The sequence below is a fragment of the Balaenoptera acutorostrata genome, chromosome 14 (genome assembly GCF_949987535.1).
Source record: "Balaenoptera acutorostrata chromosome 14, mBalAcu1.1, whole genome shotgun sequence".
Classification (NCBI taxonomy): Eukaryota; Metazoa; Chordata; class Mammalia; order Artiodactyla; family Balaenopteridae; genus Balaenoptera; species Balaenoptera acutorostrata.
The window spans coordinates 84,565,030-84,582,390 of NC_080077.1; the positions used below are offsets into that span (position 1 = coordinate 84,565,030).

General features: G+C 37.3%; 1 protein-coding gene across 4 annotated transcripts in view; it reads right to left on the reverse strand.

The window, feature by feature from the left end:
* The window catches only part of RIMS1 (regulating synaptic membrane exocytosis 1), a 465,974-nt gene that overhangs the window by 272,379 nt on the left and 176,234 nt on the right, over positions 1-17,361 (reverse strand). For 2 of the 4 annotated variants that reach the window (XM_057527876.1, XM_057527874.1), the window contains 2 exons: positions 2,605-2,818; positions 557-631 (listed from right to left, as the gene is read on the reverse strand). In XM_057527876.1, the coding sequence (XP_057383859.1) occupies positions 557-631; positions 2,605-2,818 (289 nt within the window). Of the gene's footprint in view, positions 1-556; positions 632-2,604; positions 2,819-17,361 lie in introns of those variants that run through there. The other 2 variants (XM_057527875.1, XM_057527863.1) reach the window with 2 other exon arrangements.

Genomic DNA, 17,361 nt, shown 5'->3' on the forward strand with positions numbered 1-17,361 from the left:
TCCTATCTTACTGAGTACACCTTCTGTGATTTCCAAGGCTGATAAGAGTTAAAGGTGACCTTTTACTCCCTTAGGGAGTGATTTCAATGCATGAGGGAGAAGAAAAGAGCAAAACTGTGGTTCAATATGACAACTCTGCTACTTGTGTTCTATAGAACAATCATTTTATTCTGAGCTCTTGATTTTAATTTGATCCATTCTCTCCACTAAATCAGTACATCCCATTCCTTCTGCCATAAAGTTTCAAATCACCTGCCATGCATCCAATGGGTGATGAGAAAGGTAAGGCCCATTAGACTTTATTGTTCCTGAAGGCAGATGGATCATCCTCAAAACTCAGGGAGCTAAGAGGACAAATGAGTTTCATAATGATTTAAATTATGTTAAAATATCACTGTTCCCATGAACACAAACTACCCAGACTTTATCTATTAATATAAAACTCTGTAATGCTCCTAGATGTTCATTTTATTTTTCAATGAGAACTATGCATGAGCTCTTCCTAGCATGTAATTTCTTTGTGAAATATAGTGATTAACAACACTAGGTGAAACATTCACTTAATAAAGTTCACAGCATTGTAATAACAAACAATAGAAAAGAAATCATGGATTCTAACCACTTTGTCCTCCTTTGGGAAAGCATCCAAGGTAGCAGAGTAAAGAGAGAGGGAAAAGAAGAGAAAAACAAAAATAAGGCATATATTAATAAACAGATTTTAAGAAAGCAATCATGTGTTACTTTAAAGTATAAAAGCACAGGTAGTTTGAAAAGTAAATATTTATTCTTACCAAAAAATAGTCACTGTTCAATCTTTCATTGAAAATACACATATATTGATCCTGCTATATGTTAGGTACAAAAGTTGGGCACTATACTTTCAGAACTTTTGAGACCTTGGATTATTAAATCTACATTTATATCATTCTTCAGAAGGAAAACTTAATTCACTACCATATTTAGTCCACCTATTATTGAAAAGGCATATTAAAATGCATAAAATTTGAATGAATAATTATATCAAATTACTCTTAAAATATTTATAGTTATGAATTGGAAAAATCTAAGAATGGGAAGTGTTTGTAATAAATAAAAATGAGAAAAGAAATCTGTTAACCATTTAGCCATAAATTATCCCACAAGGAAGATTTATTCATAACATGTATTTCAAAATTTACAATGTCACAGGAAAAAAACAACTTTATACAATTTTGTGTCCTTTGTCCAAGATTAAATATTTTAAGTTGTGCTTTGTTTTGTTTTTTGAATATTTTTTCCAAGATTGAATGGGTTTAGTAAAGGTGGATGAACTACATTAGGCCTGCTTGTCTGCTCAAAAGCATAGGTACCTCTTAGCTCAATTGCCTTTAAACCCCTCTCCTGTTTAAAATATGAGTTTGATTCTATGTTATTGGCTTGCCTCAAACCTATAATGTGAAGTTAAAAGCATTCAACAGCTATGGGCACTCAGCCCATTTGCACCCTACCGTTCAGGGTCAGCACCCTTTCAGACTGGACAGTACCCTTACTGCATGAGTTGTTAAATATTTTGAATACCATCACAGGTCTCATTTGCCAGGATTCATTCCAAAATAGTGTGTTCAAGAACTAAAGAAGGGAAATTTAACAAATAGGTCCTGTGCACTTTTTATGCACCAGACACGATCTCAATCCAAGCTTGTTCTGGAAATGTTTTAAGGTAGCATACGAGGTTAACTAAAACTCATAACTTTTAGGAGGAAAAAAGAAAACTTATGTGGCCATAAGAATGGAACATAAAGAAAAATTAAAGATGCATAGATTTGAATTGTTTTAATTCTCATAACAACCATATGCATTAATTATTACCGTACAGTTTCATAGATAAAGAAGCTGTTGTTCAGAGAAGTTAAGGCTACAAAGAAAATAGTAAGCTCATCTTAAGTTTAATAATGCACCTATTTTACTAAATGTCTTAATTCCCCTGCAAGAGATTTTAGAATAATACCCTACTTACAACTCAAATACACTACCAAAGAATACAATGTTGATGGGTAGGTTCACTTTAATTTTAACAGTGATTTTCCAAATTAGGAAGATATAAGTGTAAACCACCACCCTCTCCCCCTGAAATTAAAAATTTGACACACTCTTTAAATATCCAAATAATTTTCATAAGACTTAGCATTCCTTTCTTTTTTTTTAACATGATAGCAAATTTGAAGTTACTCTCACAGAAGCTAATTATTGCTTTATACATGATGGCATTGGGTTAAGTTTGATGCCACACAATCTACCTTGATTTTACCTTCATTCAATCTGAAACATCTGTTGCAGAAACTCAAGGTAGGTTGTTTTGCTCTGCTTTTTTTGTACAAGAAGAATTGGTGGTAACACGCTTCAAGGGTTTCATAATTCATGATACTAAATCTACATTAACTACTTTCTTCAGAAAATAAACTTACTCCCATAGGTAATCTGTTGGTGTTGAATGGGAATCACTTATCGAGATACACACATACAGAAAGCATCTTTTATGAATTATCTGCATCGCTCGTCCCCTGCTCTGGTCACGGGGGAGGCGGGGCGCATCCACCTGTGCGCACCGTGGGCGGCTCTACTCACGTTGTTGGACCGCAGGGACACGCGGCCCCCGCAGCGCGCGCAGAACTTGGTGCTGCAGTAGGAGCACAGGTGGCCGCAGCCATCGGCGAACTTGGTCTTGTGGCAGATGCCGCAGGTCGGAGCATCGTCTTTGTGCTCACCCTGGTAACGCCGTGCTTCTTCCCCTATTTTTCTCACTTGTTCCTTATAGCTTTCGAATTGTTGATGCAATCTCCTGGGCAGAAGAGAAAATGGGAGCAACTAAGGGAATGCTGGAAACGGGAGCAAAAACACTTTTTCGTAGCAGAAGAGACGTCTAGCTTTTGAACTGAAGCAAAACATACAAAGCCACTTTCCCCCCTAACCTTACCAACAGAGGTAAGAAATGTATTAGCCTGTCTTCCATTAGTTGCAATAGTGCTTATTAGCACTGAACCGTATATAAATAGACTCTATATAATCATTCCATATAATTTCCCAACAGTGGAATTCCTGTATCCACTCCGTGCCTCTGCTTCTTTAACAGGTGACTTTCAAAGTATTTTTGACTGGTACTCAACATCTTACAACCACAATCATGTGTATATAAGGCAAACGTTATACAAGATTCTGAGCCTAACTCTATAGAATGTGCTCTGGTATTTTCTGTCTTATTCTATTTGAAGTTTAATACAGATCACTGTTTTTAAAAAGTTTGTCACAGTAAATTGGTCCCAAGACCCATGGTTGAAGCATGATGCATATTTGGGAAATGACTGTTTTAAACTACATTGCTAGGCAAGCTGTCTTCCACGAAGTATCTTCTTTCACTTCCATTCCTGGAGACATTTGTGTGGCATCAATTATTCCACACAGCACACAGACTGGACTGTTTATATGAATATACCTATATGTGTGTGTATATATATATATATATATGTTACAGTTGAGTTAGCTTAGATCTGTTGCATCACATTACAAGTTCTAAACCATACCGTGCAAATATTCAGATTTTTACATGCCCCAGTTTTGCTTGATCTCTCCCAGGTCATACGTATGAGATTTGCTATTACTCTTTATTGATGACTGCTGGACTTTGGGCAACCACATTTGTTGAGGCAAAGCATTTCCCCAAGAACATTCACACTTAATATGATTGAGGTTTCCTCCGCTCCCCATCAGTCCAAACCCCTCTCTCTCATACTGCTACGAGCAGAAATGGTTCCATGTTCTGTACAGAGCACGGTGACAGCCGGTGATTCTCCAGAGAAAGGAAGCCTTCGTTTTGTTGATGAGAACTAAGAAAATTGTCCCAGGCCGAAGAGTCATTGGCTCTTACACCAAAAGAGAAACTCGTGGGAAATGTCTGAGCAGATGTATCTATGTATCTAAGCTCGTTTGCTGGATGTGAGTTTCCCCAGGATCAGAGAACACACGTGTTATTGTCAGTTAAGGCAGTTAGCGTGATGTTCCACATCTATGATAACTGTGGGGAACTGGGACTCCCTGGAAACTGCATCCAATAAGTGAAGTCCAAGCACTGCAGTGTTTGAAGTACTGGGATTTCATTATATTTTCCTTTTGACATCAACAGCTTCTGAGCAGAACTTTAATGATTACTTTAAAAATTCTGAAATCCCTTTCCTGCTTTGCCAACTGACACTTTTTTCTATTTTAATTCTCATAATTAAAGCAAACATAGTTGCACTAGCACATAAAGTAGTTTAGAATCTGAAATCCTTCCCAGTTGAAAGGCCAGCTAATTTCAGTTCAGAGAGGATATTGTGATATTTTATTTAATGCATGCAAGAATATCTGATCAATTTATTGAAGAGTTGTTTGACCCATTCCAAAATGCTGAGCAGACAGGGAGTGCATGAGTAAATACTTATTGTGAGAACCACCAAGTCAAACATATTTAAATAATATATATATATATATATATATATATATATATATACAAATGAGAAGGAGAAAGCTAAGGTAAAGAAGAAGCTTCCCTATAAATGTATAATGATACAGAATATGTTTTAGTTTGGGTGCTGGCAAACTTTATGGTAAAAGGCCAGTTTGTAAACATTTCAGACTTTGTGGGCCAGGCAATATCGGCTGGCAACTACTCAGCTGTACTGCTGTAGCAGGAAAGTAGCATAGACAATACGTAAATTGTAAGCATGGCTGTGTTCCAATAAAACTTTATTTACAAAAAAAGATGGTAGGCCAGATTTAGCCCGTGCACCTGGTTGTCAAACTCCTGATTTAGTATATGATTTATACTAAGGCATAACAGCTTGAAAATCAAAGTCTTTCTGCCTTTTAAAAATTCAAACATAAAGGACTTTTATCCATCCTATAGGGTCCAATCAAAAGGCATCTGTTTCAGGAAACCTTTGTACAATATATTTGTGCAGGGCACTGAGCACTGAGATGAAACCTTTCTCTAGTGCAATCTCATAGCGTTTCCTCTGGTTCCTCACAGGCTACTTAATATTATTTCTACCATATGTTATTACTGTTTCTGTACATGACACTTCTCTTCTACCAAACAGTAAATAGTGTTAGAAATGCACAGTTCAGCCAGCTAATAAAAACATACATCCCCTTAGTAGTAGCCAATACGTCTTTGCTGAATGGAAAAGTCATATATATATAAATATATTTTTTAGTTCGTCTTGAGAAAAAACAAAAACAAATGCGTTTATACTGAAGACTAAATATCCTGGAAAATCTTACTGCCAAAAATGCTAGAAATGCTGGATAAAACATTTAAAAGGATAACTTTTAATTCATGTTTGAGCTGAGGAGAGAGTATGGAGTTCCTCAAAGGAGAAATATGAAACGGGAGCAGTAATTCCGAGAAGACATAGCTCTGAAGCCGATGGCTGCCCTGGGGACATGGACGGAGGCTCTGTGAGCAAGAACTTCAGTTTTAACTTTTGAACATGTGACTGAAAATAAAAATTCCAGTTAGGCAGCCACCAAAAATAACTGAAATACAGTGTATAACATCCTAATCGGGAGATAGAGAAACACAGAATGAGAAAAAAGTCAATCCAAAGAAGATAAGAATTGAAACAAACAAACACAGACAATTAGAAATAGAGCCTGTGAAGGCAGAAACAGTCCAACATATCAGGAGTCACAGTAAGTGTAATGGACTACAGCATTATGAAAAGACAAAGTTCATCATGTTAGACTTAAAAAATTCAGCTAAATGAGGTTTAGAAGAGAAATACCCAAACTGTAAAAGCACAGAATGTTTTAAATAAAATGATGGAAAAAATATATACCGGGGCAAGAGTAACAATAACAAAACAGCAACAACAGCAAAACAAAGCCGGTGTAATACGTAAGGCAAAAAGCATTACTTGAGATAAAGAGGGTGTTACTATTAAAGAAGTGTTCATTTCATGTTGTATGTGACAATTCTAAACTTGATTGCATATAATAACATATAAAGCCAAAAAATTGATAGAACTATTAGGACAGAGAAATCTACCATCAGAGTAGGATATTTTTACACACCTCTCTCTGTGTGGTTGACAGATCAGACAGATCAAAAATAAATAATGATAGGGAGATTTGAACAACACAATGAACAAGTTTCTATACGTATATGTATACATCTGTCCAGTAAACTAAACTTGTTTTAACTTGTTGAGTGCAGTAAACATACTGAACAATAAATGTACTCAACAAATAAATATTTTTTCATGGAGATATGAAATTTTTCCAGCTGTGGGTCTCAAAAGTAATAGAAATGTTTTCTTTCTTAAGCTGCATGGTGAATGTATGATGTATGTTTTGTTCTTTTTCTTTATGCTTTACATATATGTTACATAATACTCCTGTATGTATGAAATATTTTATATTAAAAAGAAGGAAAAATTTAGTTCTATCTCATTAGGTATCACTGGCTAACAAATGACTGCTATTAAAGAATTGAAAAAGTGAAAGTATTTGACAGTATTAAAATCTACAGAAGAGTTGACCATTTATGGAACCTAATTTTAAGAAGAAAGGCATATGTTGAACCACATAATGACTTTGTGAAGTAGACAGTATTATTATTCCCGTTTTATTGAAACTAATTTTGTTTGGGGCTTTGCTTTATTTTCTACCTGAATATATCATTCTAAATTTGCATACTTTAGTAAAAGAATGAAATTAGGACATTCTCTAACACCATATAAAAAAAATAAACTCAAAATGGTTTAGAGACCTAAATGTGAGACCAGATACTATAAAACACCTAGAGGAAAACGTAGGCAGAACACTCTTTGACATAAATCAATGCATTATTTTTTTGGATCCATCTCCTAAAGTAAAGGAAATAAAAGCAAAAATAAACAAATGGGACCTAATTATACTTAAAAGCTTTTGCAAAGCAAAGGAAACAATCGACAAAATGCAAAGACAACCTACTGAATGGGAGAAAATATTTGCAAATGATATGACTGATAAGGGGTTAATATCCAACATATATAAACAGCTAATACAACTCAACGACCAAAACAACCCAATTAAACAATGGGCAGAAGAACTGAATAGATATTTTTCCAAAGAAGACATACAGGTGGCCAACAGGTACATGAAAAGGTTCTCAACATCACTAATCATCAGGGAAATGCAAATCAGAACCACGATGAGATATCACCTCACACCTGTCAGAATGGCCATCATCAAAAAGAACACAAATAACAAATGCTGGAGAGGATGTGGAGAAAAGGGAACCCTTGTACCCTTTTGGTGGGAATGTAAATTGGTGCAGCCACTGTGGAAAACAGTGTGGAGGTTTCTCAAAAAACTAAAAAATAGAGCTACCATATGATCTGGCAATGCCACTTCTGGGTATATATCTGTAAAAAACAAAAAAACACTAATTTGAAAAGATACATGCACCTCAATGTTCACAGCAGCATTATTTACAGTTGCCAAGGCATGGAAGCAAGCTACACGTCCATCAACAGGTGAATGGATAAAGAAGATGTGGCACATATACAATGGAATATTACTCAGCCATAAAAAAGAAAGAAAAATTTCCATTTGCAGCAACATGGATGGACTTGGAGGACATTAAGCTAAGTGAAATAAAGCAGACAGGGAATTCCCTGGTGGTCCAGTGGTTAGGACTTGGCCCTTTCACTGCCAGGGCCTGGGTTTAATCCCTGGTCAGGGAACTAAGGTCCCGCAAGCTGCGTGGTGTGGCTAATAAAATAAAATAAAATAAGTCAGGCAGATAAAGACAAATACTGTATGATATCACTTGTATGTGGAATCTAAGAAATACTACAAACTAGTGAATATAACATAAAAGAAGCAGGCTCACAGATATAGAGAACAAACCAGTGGTTACCAATGGGGAGGGGGGAGGGGAAATACAGGGGTAGGGGAGTGGGAAGTACAAACTCTTGGGTGTAAGATGGGCTGCAAGGATGTACTGTACAACGTGGGGAATATAGCCAATGTTTAGTAAGAACTGTAAATGGAGTGTAACCTTTAAAGATTGTATAAAAATAAAAAAATTAAAAATAAATACATAAATAATTTCACATACTTCAGATCTTATATTGACCTCACACAAAACATGAAAATAAATGCAGATTCAACTTGCAAATGAAAGTGTTTCTGGACTCAGGAAAGCGCTCACAGGGAGGAAATGTCCATTTTCGATCGTGGCTAATTGATGGTATGTGAACAAAGCTGACTATGGAAAAGCAAAAGGTCTGCCGATGAGCTCAGTCATGATGCTTCTACAGATGCTATAGTCCCGCTCAATTCTACTTCCCCTCATTTCTCAGCTCCTCTATGGTATTTATTCCCAAAATTGACTTCAAGCGACTGTGCCCTTCTGAAAGACTCAAAAAGCTATTTTGGTGACTTGGGAACCCAGTGATGGTCCGCTAAGTGCTGGTACAACTTAGACCGTGGGGTCTCCCAGGCCATGCTAGGTGCCCGGGAAGCAATGACTCTTTCCCCAGAGGCCACAGCAAGAGGGTTGGTGAGATGAGGCTTCTTGATTGGGGTCTGAGAGTGAGGTCTCCGGTTCTCACTTTCTCCATGGGATGCCTTAGAGGGGTGTTCTCTTCCAGTCTCACCAAAAGTGGGGAAAAATCCAGCCCACAGAGTAGTTCCTAAGGACGGGAGCCACCAGGGGACAGTGCTCTCCTCCCAGAAGGATGTACCCAAGTGCATCCCCCCACAGACATCACTCCAGACCCGGCCAGGACTCACATCCTCCTGAATGCCACGTCTTGGTGGTCTGGACGCATCTGTACCCTCTTCTCATGTGCATTTAAAATTCTTTCTTGGTTCCAGCAATGGCCATGTTCATATGACTGGTTTGGATATCACCACAGGAAGCAGAATGAAAGAAGCAAGATTGTGCTGTTTCTCAGCACAGAACTCATGTTACATCCTCACACCTCTTTCTTCCTGGGCTTCTTCCTCTACCTATAGACAGGACTCCCTTATTCTGCAATGAAAGAAAAAGCCCAACCCAAGTCCCCATCAACCTCTCTGACTTATTTCCCAGTGTACTCCTCCTTTTTACCAGCAGAAATTATGAAAGGAAAGCAGGAGGGAAGGCAGGGAGGGAGGGAAGAGCAGCCTTCATGACTCCCACTTCTTCAAAATCTACTTATTCCACAACCCTGTGCAGTGCTCTACTAAACTATCTCTTAAAAAACCAACCTTCATGCCCTTTTCTCAATCTGTATTCCCCTCACATCACTCTGATATCACTCACTGTCAAGATGTTGTCCTCATAATAAAATTTGCTTTTGCAATCAGGATACTGGTGCTGAAACCATAAATAGTATATTTATTTTTTGTATCTGATGTTTTAATGCTTTAATCCATATCAAATATGTGACAGTGTTCTATTATGAATAATGCATGGAAATTCATATTTGACTATATGGTATTACAGTAAATGCAGGACTGCAAATGTAGAATCTTTCTGTGAAATTTATCTGCACATTTCAATTTTAGAATTAACAAGATATTCTTATTGATTAGCAAGGTTGACAAAATATATGATCACAAATCTCTGATTTAAATTTTCTACAAAGAAAATGGAGAGCATTCTAAAATATGCAATGCTATCAGAAGAAAAGCATTGATATAGAAACCTTGGTTTTCTCCATGGATGTGATTTTTTTCCATCGTTTCACTATGTAACAATCATTGTATTATTTTAATATCTGTACTCATTTCAAGAAACTCCAAGATTCCAGTTGTAAACAAGTTGTTTGGGTGGTTAACGGCACATATTTGAAGGAAATAAAGATGAATGCCTATAAAACTAAGTATCATTCTCTATACATCTAAAATATAAATATCATCCTGGAAATTCCCTGGTGGTCCAGTGGTTAGGACTCTGCACTCTCACTGCCGAGGGTGCTGGTTCAATCCCTGGTCAGGGAACAAAGATCCTGCAAGCCACTTGGTGTGGCCAAAAAAATTTTCCAAAAAAACCCAAAAAACAAAATATAAATATCCTATAATGCAAAATAAATCATTTAAGTGGGAAGTTATTAATAACATCCTTACCAGTTAATGCGTATTTGTTGATCACTTACTATAAATAGGGCACACAGACAGATGCCGAGTGGCTGGTGATGGGGGGATGAAGAGGAATCTCTGTAATTGACACGCACCTCATTTACTTCTGTTTTGTGTTTCTCCTTCCTCCATCCCCAAAGTGGTCAGAAGCTAAAGCACCAAAATCCCACCTTTCTTCCCGGCTCTCCTTGACGAAGTCTAGGCTACATTTTTCTGCAGTAGGAGGGGATGGGAACCAGTGCTTTGAAGTTTCAAAAGCCAAAGTTACAGGTCCCGAAGGAAGGTGAGGGCTTTCCCCAAGAGGAAGGGAGGGGCAGAGACCAGAGAAGTTTGCATGTAGCACCTGAGATGGAGAACTGCTTTGGGACGTACATACAAGGGTACTGAGAAAAGCAAGCATGGTCTATATTTCCTTTACCAACCTTGGCACAGAACACATACAACAAGGCATGATCAAGGGCCCATGCCAATAGTGATGGGGAGGTTAAAGCCAGGAGAATTCTTCTGAGAGGGCTGGATTGCTTAAGTGCCTCCAAAGACCTGGGGGATATACAGGAGGGAGCCCTGACAGTGACCAAAATTAAACATCGGCTAGCCTGATACGCTGAAGGCTTGCTTTAGAAATTTTTGACATCAAACTCTATTGTTGAAAAACTCACACTAACCTCAACTCTAAAGCACACTTCTTGACTCCAAGGTATGTACACTGTGCTTAGTAGGTAAGTTATATGTAAACATAAATTAGCAGTTTACGGCAACATATATAAAGAACGGAAATAAATTGTTCTGTAGAAAATAATAATTCTGGGTGAAAGGATCAGGGAGATTTATTTGGCTTAGCTGGTCAAAAACATTTTCCTAGATGAGTTGGAACTTGAACTATTCTCTGAAATAATAAAAATCTGGCTCATGGTGGTATTAATATAAGTACTTAAGCAAAGAAATAGGAAAGCATGCTAAGATAATAGTAAAGTAACTATGAATGCTCCCAAGTATCTCAGAAATGTAGTTGAAACCAAATCACCTTTTAGAGTCTTTGTGTATCAGCAAACAAGCATTCACTGTGTATGTTCTAGTGAATGACAGCCTGACAATTATACATAACTGACCATGAAGTCAAGACACAGGTGCAGTTAAAAAATGGTTTCTTGGTCCCAAAACACAATTGTCCCCTTTTTCATGAAACTGTCTCTTTGATTCTACTCTGTAACAGAGGGGCAGTAAAATTCCAGTGCACTCCAGTGGTGACTAATTTTTTTAAAAGAATGATGCTTGGAAATAATGGTCCCTTGTGTCAGAATTGAGTTGAAAATAAAAAACATCACAGTATTTTAAGCAAAAAGGTTAAGTAATAGAATTTGGTGCTACAAAACTGTTGGAAGGGGGATAGAAGTGGGTTCTGGGTCTGATCTTCAGGAATGATCTCCAAAACAAAAGCATAAAACCAGCTACTGAAAGTTCCTCAGCCAGGAAGCTGTAAGAACAGGGGTCCTGGGCCGCACAGCAGGAGGATAGTGGTGGGCGAGCGAGTGAAGCTTCATCTGCCGCTCTCCATCGCCCGCATTACCGCCTGAGCCATCCCCCACCTCCGTCCGTGGAAAAACTGTCTTCCATGAAACCAGTCCCTAGTGCCAAAAAGGTTGGGGACCGCTGCTGTAGAATCAGAAAGCCAGTGTCCAAATGGCTGGAGCCCCACCTCCTCGGCTGAGATGCTCTTGTCTGGACTCCACCACCACAGTCACACTGAGCCGCTAAAGAGACCAGCAAGATCAACGCCCAGATGCCGCCTGGCCCTCCATTAACTCAGGTTCAGTTCAAGTCTCAGGCCCATACATCGGACTAGGGGATCCTAAAACACCTCAAGGATTCCAGCTGCAAGAGAATCCATGGAATTTAGTTGTTAGGTTTCTGGCTTCTTCATAATACTCCCTGGAAGGAGTCTGGAATAGAGGTTGTGAGGGTCAGTCTTCCACTTTATTTACAATCCTCTGATTTAGGTCAAATTTCTTAATTCCTTCCACTGCACCTGAAGTGAGTAATAGCTGAGTCTAGGAATTCTCATTCACCTTCATTCATTCTCTCTCTCTCTCCCTCTCTCCCTCTCCCTCTCTCCCTCTCTCTCTCTCTCCCTCTCCCCCCAAACACTGAGCACCCCTAATGTCCACTATGGGAAGCATTTAGCCTCCATCAGGAAATGTCTTTTGATAGATGCTGTCCCCTAAGAAACTCACATACACATATATGTATTTGTGTCTGTCCAGTCTTTTTCATCTAGTAAACAAATTGCAAGACCAAAAATCAAGGTAAACCTCAGACTCAGATACAAGACACACATACAATCAAACAAACACAAAAAAACCTTCCTTCTGTGGTGATGAGATGCACAGCCCAATCTACCACCTGTGATGAAGACCTTCATTATTCTTAACTTGCATTATTTCATCAACTTTTTAACTAGGCTCTGGCCAATGGGTTCCCTCATTCTGGTTCATCTTTCATACTGTCTAATAAACTGAACGAATCATGTCAATCAGCTGCTAAAATATCATTTCTAAGGTAGTCCATTCCTCATCCTGGGATCCAAGGTGATTCTCCTTGTTCCCAATTATCTATCAGCGTCTCTACAAACCCTTCTCATATACCTTAGACCTACCATTGCATCAGATTTTCTCCCTAGTTACCAAACACAGTAGGATCTTACAAACAGCGATTCAACCAACATTTATTGAGCTCCAACTGTACAACAGGCACTGCTTGAGTCCCTGGGGGTACAAAGAAAACAATATAAAACAACATAAGAAGATATGAGTTTCACTTAATTTATTACTTTATTTAAGGCTTTTTGATAAATGGTTCTTTTCGTAAAGATAAATGATTCAGATAAATGATTCAGATAAGTGATAAATGGTTCAGAAAATGGTTCTTTTCTTTTGTACATGGAGACCACCCTCCCTACATTAAAGATTATTTTTTTCTCTTCAAAGCCTAATGTACACTGTTGGTAGGAATGTAAATTGGTGCAGCCAGTGTGGAAAACAGTAGGGAGGTTTCTCAAAAAACTAAAAATAAAGCTACCACACGATCCAGCAATCCCACTCCTCAGTATACATATCTGAAAAATACAAAAACACCACTAATTCGAAAAGATACATGCACCCCAATGTTCACAGCAGCACTATTGAGAATAGCCAAGATATGGAAGCAACCTAAGTCCATCGAGAGATGAATGGATAAGTAAGAAGTGATATATATCACATCTTTCTATCTATCTATCTATCTATCTATCTATCTATCTATCTATCACCTATCTATCTAATGGAATATTAGTCATAAAAAAAGAATGAAATTCTGTCATTTGCAACAAGGAAGATGGACCTAGGGAATATTATCCTTAATGAAATAAGTCAGACAAAGACAAATGCTGTATGATATAACTTATATGTGGAATTAAAAAAAAATAAAACAAATTAGTGAATATAACAAAACAGAAAGAGACTCACAGATATAGAGAAAAAACTAGTGGTTACCAGTGGGAAGAGTGATGGGGGAGGGTCAAGATAGAAATAGGAGATTAAGAGATACAAACTACTATGTATAAAATTAATAACCTACAAGGATATATTGTGAAGCACAGGGAAATATAGCCACTATTTGGTAATAACTTTAAATGGAGTATAATCTGTAAAAATATTGACTCACTATGCTGTTTCCCTGAAATATCATATAAATAAACATAAATATAGTACTGTAAATCAACTATACTTCAATTAGAAAAAGACATCATGCTGAAATCTGAAAAAAAATTGTAATGTAATTTAATCATGAAAATAAAACTTGATTTATTTTAACAAAATGTAAACTTCTAGACTCTATTCACAAAATTAAGACAGGTTTATGATTTGCTATTATTCTTGACTAAATTAAGCATTTTTTTTTGTTACTTAGAGGAACAACTAGTCTTGGTTAAAATGTGTAAATGTATTTTTGTAAAGTTTTCAGATTATATTAAACATATATAATGTAACAAGTTGTTTACAGGTGTTTGGCATATGTAGTTCCTTTCTTCAAAAGGAAATGATTACAACTGCAAATTCATATAATTCAAGAGAGATTACTTTCACAGCAGTGTATTTTCCTTCCAGCCTTGAACTGCCTTTTGCAACTTGAACCCCTACCAAGTATTATAAACCTTTAACTTATCAATAACATAATCTAAATTTACTTAGGTTAATTTTTCACTAGTCTGTAGGACTACAATATGCTAATTATCTATATGACCATGTTAGCTTTCTTTTGATACAAGTTTGAATTATCCTACATTTCACCTTTGTTTTCTTTTTCAACACTTGTGAATGGTTCCTGACATTTAAGAAATCCAGTTGTGGGGAATTCCCTGGCGATCCAGTGGTTAGGACTCCAGGCTTTCATTGCAGAGGGCCCGGGTTCTATCCCTGGTTGGGGAGCTAAGATCCCCCCAGCCACGTGGCATGCCCCCCCCCCCCACAAAGAAAGAAATCCGGCTGTACAGATTTGAACCAAGCCCCTTGCTTGTTTGCTAGGACTTGGGGTTCACAACTTTGGAATCATTTGAACCCCATTCTCAGAGTGAGAAAAGATAAAGGAAAGATTCCAAAACCTGGTTTTAAATGGAAATATTGAGATTTAGGAAAATAGAGACACAGGAGGGACTTTGAAGATCTCTGGGGACAAGGATCTCATTTTATAAATGGGAAAACCTAGGCCCATACTTTTAAGTTACTTACATAAGGTCATAAAACTGGTTTGTGATAATTAGGTCCCGTCTTTCCAACTTTCCACTACACCTTCCTATCTTCACATGCTTATTTGAATATGGATGAAGGAATGGAAAGCTATCGATTTGTGAGGGACGTTTCCTTGGTGTTCTCAAACATAGTAGGTATCAAAATTATCTAATGGGCTTATTAAAATGAACCTTAACCTCAGGTGCTTCTGAGTCAGTAGGTGTGGGATAAATCCCAGGAACCTGCCTTTTAAATTGTCAACCCAGGTGACCCTGGTGTAGATTATCTGAGGACTATAATATAGTAGAGATCCCTACATTAAGGTTAAATTAGAAAATGAAGGCTTTTTTTTAATACATCCTTCATCCTTCATATCACTTGTTAAAATTAATCTTCATCACATAATTAAATTTTAATTATAAATGCAAAATTTGGAGGACTGCCTGTGCGAAGATATGCTGAAAATGTAACTAATACGTTATATAATTTAATGTGATATCCACCATTGTTTAAAACTTACAATTCTATGAATCACAGATATGTACATATTAAGATTTGTAGGTTTAAAAAATAATCGTAGTAAGGGTTGCGGGGAGAGAGGGATGAATAGGTGGAGAACAGAGGATTTTTAGGGCAGTCAAATTACTCTGCACGATATTATAGTGGTGGATACGTCTCATTATACAATTGGTCAAACCCACAGAATGAACAACATCAAGGGTGAACCCTAAGGTAAACTGTGGACTCTGGGTGATACTGATGTGTCATTGTAGGGCATCAGTTGTAACAGATGCACCTGGCAGGGATGGGGGATGTTGATGATGGGGGAGGACTCTCTGTGCATGTGTGGAGGCAGGAGGTACACGGGAAATCTCTGCATCTTCCCCTCGATTTTGCTGTCAGCCTAAAACTGCTCTACAAAATAAAGTCTATAAAAAACTTTACTCTCAAAGAAAGGTTGTAATAATATATACATAAAGTGAATCTATAATACATACATATACATATATATATATATATATATATATATATATAATACTATACCTATTCTAAACATTTCAGTAATTCAGAAATTTACCCCAGATATTGTTGAGTAATGTAAAATATTACTACAGGTGAAAAAAATATTTTTCAGTCTGTGTTTAAGACCATATTGAGTCTTGAAAATGAGTATACTTTTTACTTATTGCAAATGTCCAGCAGATGGCACTAAAGATTTTTATTTTTGTCAGTACATTTAATTCTTAGTTGCTGAAACTGTTTTTCTTGAAAATATTGAATGTGTTAAAATCAAACTAGACCAATCAGCAGGAGGTATAACTTATTAGAAAAAAAATGTGTTTTCAGAGGTAGCTGGAAAAGAACAAAAGAGAAATGTATAACGTGTTGCAATTTCTGCTCTTTTGTGGAGGACCCTCATTCCACACGCCCTTACAGAAATTATGCATCAAGGGTTTTGCCGTATATTTTTCTCCCTTGTTTGTTTTGTCTTGTTTTGTTTGTCTGTCCTCCATTTAGCACTGTTAAAGATGTAGTTCACCCAATCAGCATCCCACAGGGTTCTGAAAGCACAGAGTGATGACACTTGGAAATAAGAGCAGAGCTGATGATTAGCTGGGAGTGTTTTACAGCTTGTTACTTCAGTCAAGCATTTCTTTTTAATTCCGTTTTCACTTTACCACAGGAGACCACTCCTGAGTAAGCATCAAGCGAGCATCTCAGGACACAGACGCCCCCTTGCACATGTTAAAATTTTTGTTCCACTTCATCTCCCAAGAAATACCCTCCTTGTGGCTCCTGAATGTTGAGTCCCTGCGTGTGTAGAAGCTCGTGTCTTAGGGTCTAGAACTATTCCTTCCAAATGATGGGATAATATCGCTGCTTTCTAACACTTGAGATGTACCAGAGGCCTAAACCTGAAAACTGTGCCCAAGAGGGAATCATTTTTATTCTTTGACAAACAGGTTACTCATTCAGCCACTGGGGGAAGCACATAATTTCGTCTGCAATCTTTTTCAGCATTTTAAAAAATGTTCACTGCTAATTCACACAAACAGAAAAAGAGAAAGGAGATCCTAAAATCTGATATTTTATAAAGAACTATTATCTTTAAGGCTATTGGAACTGAGAGAGGTAGATTATCTGGATCAAAAGCATCGTCAACGCTCTGAAATGGTGAATGGATGAATGATACATAGAAAACTCCTAACATGTCAAAAGCCATTTTCCCTTTGGCTTTTAATGTCTGATAAATTTATGCACACTGAACTTATCCTTCTTATTAGTGAGTTAACCAAGTGTTGCTGCTTGTTCTTTTGAATGATAAAATATGATCTGGGATATGGTGGCTAAGGGGAACCTTTCAGTGTAACTTGGACATATATTATCTTATACGTGTAATATGCGATCAGAATAATTCCTTTAAAATGTTAATGGCTCCACAAAGCTCTGTAAGCTTCTTTGTTTCCTA